The sequence below is a fragment of the Neopsephotus bourkii genome, unplaced genomic scaffold (assembly GCF_033783945.1).
Source record: "Neopsephotus bourkii isolate Nb327-2 ecotype Australia unplaced genomic scaffold, CSIRO-AGI_Nbou_v1 NB_920, whole genome shotgun sequence".
NCBI classification, from domain to species: Eukaryota; Metazoa; Chordata; class Aves; order Psittaciformes; family Psittacidae; genus Neopsephotus; species Neopsephotus bourkii.
Genome location: NW_026901414.1, coordinates 155,270 through 168,702, shown reverse-complemented (window position 1 = coordinate 168,702; position 13,433 = coordinate 155,270). Strand labels below are relative to the sequence as shown.

Genomic DNA, 13,433 nt, shown 5'->3' with positions numbered 1-13,433 from the left:
CTCAACATCTACCTCTAGTACTTCCAAAAACCCTACTGAAGCCAGAGCAGATAAAGCCAGAATGGTAGCCAGTTCTTCCAGCTATTCTCATAAACATGCAAAGCAAATGCACTGAATATACTTCATCTCCCTTGCCCCCTTTGATGTTCAAATGACTATGCCCCCAATAAAAACTGATTTAACAACAGAAGCACAGAATGACCTAGCTAACACCTATGATAGGCTATTTATTATTTTCAAACTGAACTGTGAGCAATACAGACTTAATGAATTAGAACTCATCCTAGCAAGCATTTATGTTAAAACAGCCATTCACTGCATGAATCCAAAGATAAAAAGATCATTTAGCAGAAAACTGAGATTATGGCTAATAAGTATACTAGTACTTGCTTTAGGTTAATACTGTACACCTACTACAGCTTGCTAAGCCCATGGCTTCAGGAGTAGTTTGAGAACTTACTAAGGATCATGAAGTGGTACGTTATGTTATACTAAAATAATGAAGTATAAAACTTCAGAGGAAGTGATGGAAAACAGTTTGACTATGCTTGTAGCATAGTCTATTATTAATTATGTGACACTTAAGATATTACCTCCCTGAAGACCATCTAAAGTCAAATCAAGCTAACAACACTGATTTACAGAGCCAAGATAACCTAGAGTACTTTTATCAAAAATTTTAACTGTACTTGTAGACAAGAAACACAAACAAAACACTCTCACTTGCAAGGCACACATCACCACCTCTTTTAAACACTCGTGAACAGCAGAAAACATGCAAGGGAATTCATACACGGACTGCTCTCAGCAGCATAGTGCTCATCTTTCCGACTGATTTCATGGGCCTCAAACTTCTTCAGTCTCTATTTTTCACTCATTGCTGTAGCTTGAGGAGGCTAAGCAGAACCCAGAAGTGAATGCAGTGCTCGCCATCTGGGCTTACGCTGTGCTGGATGGGAGCGGCTGCGGTGTTCTACAATCCAAGTCATGTGCAACCACAGTATGACAAGTCCCCTCCCAGGCTATATAAGCTGGCATCTTTCCCAGCAGTTGCCACATCATAAAAACGATGCATACAAACACCCACCCCCACCCACCCCATCCGTCCCCCCCCCCCAAAGAAAAAGAATTAAAAAACAAACAAAAAACCCAACACTTTAAAACAATGGCTTAAGTGACTGCATAACTAAACTCAGCAGCTGGAGACACAAAGCACTCCCATGGCAAACCATGCATCCTCCACTCACAAAACTCCTAAAATACATTCTTATTAGCAAGCTCCACATCACACCTAGCAACCAACCCCAAGTCTGGGCTGCAGAGTCATGTTCCCTGAGGGCAGACAGCAACTAAATAAATGAATAAATAAAAGCATGGATAATAAAGCAAAGATACATCACAAACTGCTCCCATGCTAACAGAGCTTCAAAAAAAAAAAAAGTATTTTTCTGCCACTGACTTCAATGCATCATCTACTTCACTGGATATAGATAATGCTGTCTCACCTATTTAGATTACTCAGAGCTGTTCTCAGGAGTTTCTCTATGAAACTACTCAGATTTGACTTAAAAGTCGTGTTTTTCCATACAAGAAATTTAAATAAACAAGTGGAAAATTCCACAGTGTAATCTGGGCAATTTCTCAGAGATACTTCAGCATTACCTACAATACACTAAAAACTGTGCAGTACCGTGTTTGCTTACACTAGATTTAAAATTTTGACTCTATAATAATTGAAGGGAATTAACAGCTTGTACTCAGGAAGATAACCTCCGCAGTTAAACTGCAATTCTTACACTCCATTGCTTAAGGGAAGGAAAATGTTCAAGAACAAACACAATAATAGATGTAAAAAGTCACAGCGAGGTATCTTTGTTTCTGAGAAACAATTAATTAAAATACAAGTTTTTAGCTCACCAGAAAAAAAGAGCAAGCTTTATCATCTCCAGACTGAAAAACACCATCTTTTGCTCTATGAACATTAAATTTTCCCACACCTGGCTCTACGTAGATGAGATTAATGATGATGTTATTATGAGGAACTGCAGGAGTTCTAGATGCCAATCAAGACTACATATCAAATAAAAAACAACTACTAACCATTGTGTCTGCACAGATAAATAAACCTGCTCACTTCTTTTATTTGTACTGTTACCTCTACTAATCCAACTACAGTAATCAGGGCAGTAAGGGAATAAAGTATGAAAACAATAGGTTTCTTGTACCCCTCGCAGCACCACACCTTTCGAGACGTTTTCATATACTTAGGAAAGGGTGAATCCCTGACAATGAACTAGAGAACTAAGCAGAAAGAAAATGGTTGTGCGAGTCCAAACTCAAAATCGGAGCAGTAACACATTTCCAGGAATCTATTCGGTCAGACATTTAGTACACCGGGAGGAAGCAACACGTGGGCAAAAACCTCCGCCGCAGACCTACCCCGAGACAGAAGCCTGCCCCGTGCCACCCACAAGCGAAAGCACGGGAGGAGCGGGACCCAGACCCACGGCCGGCCCTGGAGCCTGGACCGCCTGAAGCCACGAGTGGGGATCCCCGCGGCACAAAGTGCTGGAGAAGGGCAGAAAGGGTCTCCCTGCGCGCCCAGGCAGCCCCAGGACAGTCAGTAGAAGGGCCACCGGCAACCCACCACCGCACAGACAGCCGCTTTTGTTCTCCAAAAAGAGACCGGTAAAGACCCGCCAGCTGCGTCCGCTCCGAGCCCCACAGGCAGCGCTGGAGCGGCAGAGACCCCGCTGCCTGCGCCAAGCGCTGGAAGCGGGTCCCGGCAGGGAGACCCGCGGCGGGCCCTACCTACCTCTTTTCGGTCTGGGGAAACTCTCGTGCAGGTGGAAGATGACTTTCTCCACGAAGTGCTGAATGTTGCTGTGTTCGGGTCCTCTGACAAACACCATCCAGTCGTGGGTGAAGCCTTCCACAGTAGGTTTCTTCCTGACCTGGGCTCGATGCCCCAGCTCCAGCTTCACCTGAACTGCGCACTGTGGGGGGAAAGGCGGGGAGCTGCCGGTGAGCGCCCGAGGAAGCAGGGCTGAGCGGGTGCCCGACGGAGAACCGGCCCCACCGCAGGCGGAGAGCGGGACACTCGGACAAAACGGTACCATACACCCGGCGCCAGGAGCAAAACTAGAAAGGGACGACCGCAGCCCCGCAACCGAAAACCGGCGCCAGAGGCGAGGACACGAAGAGCTCTCCCTGCCACCGGAGGACTCGGGGAGGCGCGGCCGCGGTGCTGTCCTGCGGCCGCGGGCAGACAGGGACCACCGCCAGGGACGCGCCAAACCCTCTCCCGGCGCCTCCGCGCTCTGTCCCCCCGCTGAGGTGGCAGGAACGTCGCTAAGGGGACACCGCCGCCCCTCCGCGGGTGCGTGCTTGCTTCGCACCGCTGCCGTGAGCGGCGGACAGGCAGCGGGAGGCAAGAAAAGCCGCGCACAAGGAGAAATTCCCCGTCACGCCAGCCCTTTCCCGGCGGCGCCGGGCAGCGCGGGGAGGGGGCCAATGCGGCGATTCCGCGGAACTCACCGAGCCCGCCATGCCTGGGGCGCCGGTTCCGCTGGGGCGCTCGCTGTGTCCCCAGCCCCTGCCCCGCAGCACTAATTCATGAAGACGCGGAGGTGACGGCGGGCGCGCAGAGGAGCGGCGAGCGGGCGGCGGACATCCTCCGCCTCGCTGCACCCGCTGTCTACAGCCGTCCCGCCTCCTCCTCTCCGCCGCACCACACGGAACTCGCGGCAGCCCCGGCCGCGGCCCCACCGGCTGGACGAGCGTCCGCCACGCATGCGCGATGAGCGGCGGGTCGATACCGAAACACAGACATTAACAGTGTGCGGGCCGGCGCGGCCAGCCAATGGGGCGCAGTGACGCGACCGCGAGCCCCTCCGACCGGTCCCGCCCCCCCCGCCGGTCCTTAAAGTAAGTGGATGTGGGGGGCGCGTCGTGGAGCGCGGGAAGGGACCGTGCCGCGAGCCCGGCGGGGGGAGGCCGTGTCCCGGCAGCGCCGTGAGCCGAGTGGGGAGCGGTGGCGTCTGATCGCGCCTTACTGAAACGGGAAGGGAAACTGAGCACGAACAGTTACAAACAAAAGAGAAACGGGGCACCGGTCTTAAACTCGGCCAGTGGAGAGAGCGGAGAGCCAAAGGTACTTTAAAGGACCTTCCTCCCCAAACCCCAGCCTCTGCCTCGTGTAGAGTCATAAAGGTACGTTTCCGAAGAGTCCCCAGTAAATCCTTTTGCCAAAATGAAGGGCGGACAACACACTCCTACGTGCACAGGAATGTCAAGTGGTGATGGGCAGCAGTCCGGAACCCGCGCTCGGGGTTATCTAACATGTATTTGTAGCATCGACTGCCACTTCTACCCTTACCGGGCTGACGCTGTTCTAAAACAACAGTACTACGTCAATTTCCACATCCCTCCCGTACTACACGAGGTAACATGCTGATTCACGCCACAGGAGGATGTCAGTGAGAAGCTGGCAGTGATTTACTGGGAATTCCTAGATCAGGGTACTGACCCTGTGAGATGAGTACTTTCTGACAGCCATAAAATTGCCCAAACTTATACCTTTTGCCCCACTGAAAAATATTTTAGTCTGTTCGATAATTATATTTCCTATACTTTTTCTGGTAATAATAATAATAATAATAATACAAATAATTCGACAACCAGCAGCGATCCTTACCCAGAGAAGTGCACGTACACGCAAAACGCGGAATACCCTCCCTGGGCGCCCCAGGTTTCACCAAGAGATGGCGCAGTCCTTGCGATAATGTCCTCATTTGACCTCTCCAGAAGTCTGACCACTGTGGAAGACCCGACCACGATTCCTACCTTCACTTCCGAATGAGAAAAACGCACATGAAAGAAATTCTAGCGTAATTTAATAATTACACTAGAATGTATCATAATTTTCCTACAGCTTTTGTAAGCCTTAATGAATAAAATCAGTACTCACAACTCAAAAGGATGACGACAATTGCACAAATTCCATAAGTTACAATGTGACTTGAAATTTATTAACATTAAGCCCTCATGTATATGAATATCCATCTTTTAAAACTGCTACGTGCAGATCTAATAGTTCACACATTACTAATCTTGAACTGATCTAGTCAGCAGGTCAGCATGCCTAAGAACAACTGGTGAGCCCATCATCAAAGCTGATTTCTGGTAACTTTAAAAATTTGTATATGCAAGATGAATAAATAAAAGATACTGATGCTATTTGTTAGAGTCAGGAATATGCAGACAAGCAAGGACAGCAGGGCTGGACTACTACTACACTAAATGCAGTGGGCTTCCAGGTGTCAGGGCCCATCTGAAAAAAGGACCTGCAGGCTGAGGATCCCTGGCATCTCTCTAGAATGGTTCATTTTTGCTATAGCTGAGTTGCTTTTCTTGAGTGTTCAGCCACTTAATGGTCTTGCAAGGACTGAGAATGGATCATGAAGAGCATGTAGCTGTTCAGATCCCTTTGGTTTCATTGGAAATCTTAAGCATTTTTGAGCCAGTTTTGCAGGGTTTTGCTGTTTCAGAGACACTAATATTTTGGTTCCTAATTACAACGTATTGTTCCACGTTAGTGTAGTGTTGAGCATGGAACATGGAACATGTTCCAAATAATAATAATACATACACTAAAACTATTTTGCTTTTCACTACTGCAACATATTTAATATCAAACTGTATGTGACCTTTCATTCTCAAGTAATGCAACTCCTGGAAGTACTGTTTAATTCTTACTCCAACAAATAAATTTGAAGCACTGACAGTTCTACAACAGTAACTTGGCTTTATTATTATTTAAATAATTGCCAAAACACCCCTCTTCCACCCCATCATCTACATTCCAACATGCTACACTGCTAATCTGAGCATAAAATTCACAGTGAAAAAATTGAAGATGTGCTGCTCTGCTATCAAAACACTGCCACCACTTCATTCTTGGCATAGCAGATACATGTTTTATGACAATTACAATGCAAGGATGCTGGGAAGGGACTCTTCACTAGGGACTGTAGTGATAGGACAAGGGGCAACAGGTTAAAACTTAAACAGGGGAAGTTTAGATTGGCTATAAGGAGGAAGTTCTTTCCTGTTAAAGTGGTGAGGCACTGGAATGGGTTGCCCAGGGAAGTTGTGACTGCTCCATTGCTGGCAGTGTTCAAGGCCAGGCTGGACAGAACCTTGGGTGACATGGTTTAGTGTGAGGTGTCCCTGCCCATGGCAGTGGGGGTGGAACTAGATGATCTTAAGGTCCTTTCCAACCCTAACTGTTCTATGATTCTATGGTTGCCTTTTAAAAATTAAACAAACATACTTAAATTAATATAAGGCAAACCTGAAGTTAGTCCTTAAAGATTATGATTTTTAAACATACCGAGCTAAAATTATATATCTCTGTGGGTATTTGAGCTCATACATGTATAGTTTCATGGATGTTTTGAATACATTGAACATCTTAATGAAAGCAATTACGCCAAAAGCATAAATATGCTATGTGATACTGACTCATTACTGAAATGGGTCTATGGAATTATTTTCATACTCAGTGACTACAGTATCAGCCATAAGAGTCTTTTTTAGCTCTCTGTATCCACAGTTTTAAGACTGGGGGACTACAGAATGCTGTCCTGAAATATTCAGGTACAGGCATTATTTTATTAAGGAAATGTATATTAGAATCACTGGGGTTCAAAATGCTGTTATATATGAACTCAATACATCTTGCTAGCTAGAAAGTAAATTCTTTTATATTATCTCTCTACATTTCTGGACAACTGTTCAAAAATCTTGACTGCCTGTGTTTTCCTTCCTTATTTTCATAATAGCTTGACATTGTGAAGAATATATACACTTCCTATTCTGGGGCAGGAGTTAGGGACACCATCTTTCTGTGTAAAACATACATTATGTTTTGTTACGGTGGTACAGCACCTTGTTTTTTCAACTCAATTTGAATGGAAAAAATAGCATGGACAATTTCTGAGTCACCCCACAGGCCTGTTTGTCTGATTTAGAAACAAGGCAGACAATCAAAGCAGTCAAACACAAAAATTAAAGCATCACTCTAAATTGGAATATTCTAATTGTCCACTTCCTTCCAAGTTTTCATCTTCTGCAAAGATTTGAATTAGTCTTCCCTCATTTGTTGTGGAAATCATTATTACTTAATACAATCACAACGTTATAGCCTTTCTGCCAGTTTAAGTTTATTTCTCCTTTTGTATAACACCACAAATGATCCATAGCTATAGCTACAGAGAAGTCACAGTGGGCCAGATCCTGAATGTACGTTCACTTGGGAGGGTCCATGGTAGGGATAGAAGCATGTGCTCCATCTTAAAGGTCTGCAAAGATGATTACTATCTTGCAAATTAAGAGGCATGACAACATATTTTTATACAAGATATAAGTGTAAACAGATTTTTTTATTTGCCCTTCTTTTCTCAGAAGGCTGTGAAGATAGAATTTTGGTTTCTTTCTTTCCTACTGATATACTGATTTCTCAGAAAGGAAGGGTTCTTTTAGGCCTGGCAGCATCAAATGTACGTACTGCAAAAGAGAACAACCCAGATGAGTGAAAGAAGAACTGTCTTTGCCTCCACAAAGTCTATGTCTCTGTGTTCCTACTTGCTTTTATGCTGAACTTAGGAAACCAAAGTCCATTCTGAATCTCTGGGGATTTTTTACCAACAGCTACAAAACTATAATCACTTTAATGGTTGTCCTGTTACTTGCTGGTATCTTTTGCATTTTTGTTTACCAGAATTGGAGTGTAGAAGAGCAGAACATCTTTTATATTCAGGCCACTTCTATATCGTTCTGGCAACACCGCAGGCAAACAGAGTAGCTCTTTGGCTTTTAACAGTAGCTCTAATAGAGCTGGTCATATCTGAACCCATTTATAAAGTGAGAAGGTGACCAAGAAGTAAACAGTCTCTGCTATGTTATATAATCAGGATTGCTGGATTTTTAATTTTATCCTGGTTTAATTTTATCCATAGGAGAAACAGGAAAGAAAAGAGATCTTCTGTGGAATGGAGATGTTTTTAATTCAATAGTTCTAGCTTGTATCATGCTTGAGAGTAAGATGAAATAGAATTATCAGTAACTGGAAAATTCATTTCTTCTTAACAGATACCAGTGAGACAATTCTGTTTTCCAGAGTCCCTTAAGGGTGACTTTTCTGGCACAGGCTCACACTCCATATTTACCTCCCTAACTCAAGATTCTAGAGGACAGAATGGAGCTGGGTAGTCCTCTGGAATCCTTCTATATTGATTTTTATTTCTTCTGTATTCAGACAGACATGTTTTCCTCTCAACTTAAAACTGGACTGAAGCAATGCAAACCATTTTCCTATAATAACAGTGTAAGAGTGGAAACGCTTCTATTACCCATCTTATTCTTTCTAATAGAACCGATACCACTCAATTGAGTAATGATTACTTTAAAACATCTGCAGTTTCTGGCTCAAATTCAGAAAAGAAAATGGAGTCATTTAATATATGTCAGTTGTGAAGCAATGTTGATTTTTAAACAAAACCAAAATAAAAATAGCATTCATATTCAAGCTGAAGAGGTTGTGATGCAATTACATCTGTTTAAAAATCTATCCATTTCAAAAGCTCCAAATGTCTTCAGCTGACAGGAGCAGAATCAAAGAATGTTCTTGAGCTGGTTAAGTGACAAACTGGTGCAACCATTTTCTTCATTTTGGATTAACAGTTAAAATAAACATTCTTTGATGTCATTACAGCAGATGGATGCAATTACATGCATATGAAATGCAAAGACCCTGGCTCAAAGAACTACAGAGTTGTAAAGGTAAAGGCAATTTTCTAGCAGTACTATCCATTCCTGCTAAAACAGGGTTTACCACAGAATAATTATATAGCTGCTGGAAAATGAGAGACATTTGGATCCTGTTCTTGAAGGTTTTAACTAGCTACAGTTTAATGTAATCAGCTCCTGCAATGTTAAAAGCACCTGCACATTTTATGTCTGCTGAAGTAACTGATGTAGCTGTAGGGTTCCCAGTAGGCATCAGTCCTGATGTTCAGACACCTTCAGACATACCTACATCATGCTGTGAAGTGTGATGCATGAACCCCAGATCCCTGACTTAGATGGAACATGAGTCAACATTTCTGCCCAACGTACAGCTAAGTCTGGAAGCAGCATTAACTGTGTTAGCACAGCACTGCACCTGACCTAAAAAGAGCTGTATTTCATAGCTATACTGTTGGTATTTCCGCACATGGATGGAAGGAATTGCTGCCTTTCTGTATTATTTTCTTATACATGGCAGGTATGTCTCATGTTACAAAAAAGGAGACTCTTTCCCAGCTCACTTGGACACACAGAATTGTCCTCAGTGCTTCAAAAACAGCTGTTTTAAATTTCCATTTGAAGTTCAAATTTTGTGACCCAAATATATTGACTGACTTTTACACGGGCCTTGTTTTCAAATGTTTAAAAAAATCAACTAGCTGAAACAGCTAATATTACTGGCTGTACAGGAAACCACAGTGCCTTTTAAATACATCATCAGTCTGATACAAGCCACATACTTTGATTACAATGTTAAAATGCTGATCTGAACCACAGCCAAAACTTAAAATGAGCCTACAGCTGATCTTACACATACGGTAAAGAATATGTATACGCTGCTTTGTAATGACACTGGCTGCCAGGAACTAATGGCAAAATACTCTCCTTGGACTGGCTTTTTTTCTTTAGTTAGCTGCATAGACTGAATAAATTCCAAGCAGCCTCAGCCAAGTGAGTGCCTTTTGCGACATTTTATTGGCTTGTCCATTTCTAATCACAAATCAAATAGAAAGTAAGTGCTTGAGCTGGTAACATTTTAAACCCCTAGTCAGTGGAAAAGATCTTTCAGAACAAGTGCTGCATGCCTTAGAAAACAATATAGTTTGTAACTCTCAACCAACAACCTCAGAGGGATGTAGTAATGACAAAAGAGAAATGCTAAAAGGGAGTCTTCACTATGCACAATATTACATAGAAGGTAAAAAAAAATACAGAAAAAAAATTGTTTAAAGGCCTCTAGGGATACATAAGGAAATCTGTTTAGAGAGGAAATCCTTTTTGAGAGACCTACAAGGAAGAATTTAGGTTTTTATTTCCTTAAAATGGTGTAGGCCCTAGAGGAAATACTCCTGTTAGACAAAGAAACACAGTCAAGTTCTGTACTCAGTTTAAGCCTGCGTAATGACCTAGTTCGAAGAACCTGTTCTAGATTTCTGCAACCATAGCCAGGGCAAAGTCTGATCACATGTGCAAGGAAACTACTAAGGTGCTTCACCAAAATCCGTGGTCTCAGTTCTTGTCCTGACAGGAGATCTCCCCTCTGGAAATCAACCAAATAGTGTAAAGGAATTGTGTGATTACCCTCACTTTGCACCAGGCTCTTGAGCTGACTACTGTAATAGTTATGTAAATTGACCATTATCCAAGACAGGAGTTAATGCATGAGATGCCCAGTATGTCTTCATCATAGAGTGCTACTTATGCTATAGCTTGGTTACATGAGTATCAGAAAGGCTGAGTACGCTACCTTCACACTTTCTGTAGCAAGAGCAATCAACCACCCAACCTTCATTACTCCTAGTATCACCAGAAGGTAAGTGAGAAGCTGGAATAGCTTACCATTAACTTGGCAAGAAACTCTTGGGGAAAAGCAGAATTCTTTAGCAATGACAAGTACTCATACAATCATGGGGTCTTAGTTGTCCTCATTTTCAATGTACTCTTGATTATGCCCTCACTATGACTAAACAAGCAGGTTTAGCCCAGCTTTATGGATGGGTAACTGAAAAAAAACCCCAGAGATTGACTTGACCAAGCACAACAAAATAAGGCATGAAGTGGGGCAAGCAGTTAAGCCCAATGGGGACAAAGTTTGGCCCTGAAAAGAATGGAAAAATGAAGAAATAGGGGAAAAAAGTGTATACAAAAGTAATATGGGAGAACAGAGAGATTGACATTCACAGCTGGGTCAACAATTAATAAGAAATGCTATGACAAAAGTGGAATTTGAAAGAACATTGCAAAACCTGAGGTATATGTCACATATATATTTGCATAAGTCTGGCTTTAGGGGCTAGACAGGCATATTTCAGAAATCTAAACAGAAACTGTATGAATGAGAAATAGCTACTTTTGCACATGAGAAAGCTGTAAAGCATGACCGCTCAACATATGGATGTTTAGGAGACAGCTAGTAATCACAGCATTGCAAAGAAGCTGAAGATAATTTTTATGAAGTCACGGAGGGGAGCAAAACAGCATTAAAGTGGTGGAAATGCTTTGCCACCTGCCGGAGGGTAAACAGTGGAGTTGTAGCCTGCATATTCTGACTTGTCATGCAGATTTCAGAAGCCTTTCCGTATAAGCTCTGTGTGGTCCACTGAACTCAATAGATTTTATTACCCAGGGTCCGCAGTAGTCATCGGAGGAGAGTGTCCTCACAGAGGTGTCGTCCTGGAGTCACCCTCACGGCAATGGCTCCCTGGTGATGTGCCTCTTGGTGATTACCTTTTCCCCCTTTTATAATGAGTTGGGGGGAGTACCTCTGTTCTTCAAGTCACATATTACATGTTCCTGGTGGACCAGTTTCCTTGGTCTTGCAGCTAGCTTTCAACTGCACGTCTGCAGCTATTCTTGGGATAATGGGTAGCAATTCCTCACACCAATCCTCCAGATAACAGACTTAAGAGTCTTAGCTCGTTCCCACTCATCCGTCAGGCAATGGGTGGTGGAGTCCCAGTCCTTACACCCTTCTCACAGGCAATGGGTATTGGAGTTTTATCTCAGCTCCTCTCACCCATCTCTGAGAAAAAAAAGATAGGTGGAATTCCATCTCAGCTTCTCAGACCAATCTTTGAGACAATGGACAGTGGAGACTTATTTCAGATCAGTCTCTCACAGGAGGTCTGCAAGTCTTTTGGGGAACTACTTGGATCATAGATAATTTTCTTTCAGAGTCCAGGTCTTGAGAAAGAGTGGTCAAAATCTACTTGTCTTTAAAGCCTCCCTTCAGCAGGAGTAAGTTTCACAGACACTTTGTAGGGACAACTGTTGAGAGATATTAATTGTTCAACATAAGTAAGTAAGTTTTAAATAGAGTAAATCAGAGTTATAATATTGTTTTGTTTAGTATGTTGTTTGCTTAGGTTTACTTGCTTAGCATAGAGTAGCTGGATTTGCTGAATCCTTAGGCTGCCAGCTGTGGACTTTGGCCTAGATAGGCTTTTGGCTGGAATAGAGTTAATTTTCTTAGTAATTTTCTTAGTACCTAGCTGGTACAGTACTGGCTTTGTGTCTACTGTAAGAATGAGAAGGCATTGATGTTTTGGTTGTTGCTGGGTAACATTTATTCCAACATTAAGACTTTTTTAGTTTCCTATGGTCTGCTGGCAAGCAGGCGCATAGGAAGGGCAAACCAGAAGGTAAGGAGGCTACAACCCTCTGCAGAAGCTGCAACTCAACAAGATAAAAACAGTTAACAGCCTGCTTGTATGGAGGTGGAGAAAGAGTGCCATAAATGTTAGAAGACCCCAAACCAAATACCACCACTGGACTAAAAAGGTATGTAAAGAGCATGTGAGGAGGCAGTGCATAAATTATAAAGGTATGATTGCCCAGGGATTTCTTTGTTTGGGGTCCATTCCCGGAGACAATGAACTTAAGCTGTCCCAACTGCTGTACCATTCAATTATAAATTATTTTTTTCTTGGAAATGAACACTTGAGACTCTGCTGCTGGAAAATCAGGCTCAAGCAGGAAGGAGAAGGAAGCCCAGCCAACAGTTAAGTGTGTGTGTGAATGAGGAGTCAAAAGGAGCACCCATTAGCTTACTGGAGGCACCTGCTTCCAAGGGCTCCAATCCTAGCAGTTAAAAGTTTCAGGGGATGCATGAATGCTCAGGCAGCAGCTTCTCCCCTAACACCACCAAAAGATGGAAAGTTTGCGTTGAAGCAGTGTTTAAATTGCTATAATTGATCTTAGTGCAAACACTGGAAATTGTTTCAGTAAAAGGGACTATTAATAATGAGATAAAAATCTCGAGGGTTCCAGAATGCTGTCCCAGAACCAGAGGAAATTTTCCAGTGAGCTCAGAAAAAAAAGCCATTGGAAGCACAGCTCTAAAAGATCCTTGTGAGGTGGGCTGATGCCAACCTCATGAAGTTTAACCATGACAAGTGCAAGGTCCTACACCTGAGTGGGAGCAATCCCAGACACAGCTACAGGTTGGGCAGGGAAGAGATTCAGAGCAGCCCTGTGGAGAAGGACTTGGGGGTGCTGGTGGATAATAAAATGAACATGAGCCGGCAGTGTGCGCTTGCAGCCCAAAAAGCCAACCATATCCTGGGCTGAATCAAAAGGACCGT

The 13,433-nt window shown here is 43.3% G+C and overlaps 2 protein-coding genes across 3 annotated transcripts in view; both read right to left on the bottom strand.

Annotated features, from left to right (window-relative positions):
• Positions 1-3,761, bottom strand: part of MLLT3 (MLLT3 super elongation complex subunit) — a 131,789-nt gene extending 128,028 nt beyond the window's left edge. The window contains exons 1-2 of one of the 2 annotated variants that reach the window (XM_061357749.1): positions 3,538-3,761; positions 2,816-2,996 (exon numbers count right to left, since the gene is read on the bottom strand). In XM_061357749.1, coding sequence (XP_061213733.1) covers positions 2,816-2,996; positions 3,538-3,549 — 193 coding nt within the window. In that variant the 5' untranslated portion in view covers positions 3,550-3,761. The remainder of the gene's footprint in view (positions 1-2,815; positions 2,997-3,537) is intronic. The other variant, XM_061357751.1, reaches the window with a different exon arrangement.
• The window catches only part of HACD4 (3-hydroxyacyl-CoA dehydratase 4), a 251,036-nt gene that overhangs the window by 104,376 nt on the left and 133,227 nt on the right, over positions 1-13,433 (bottom strand). The gene's annotated exons all lie outside the window — the stretch shown is intronic.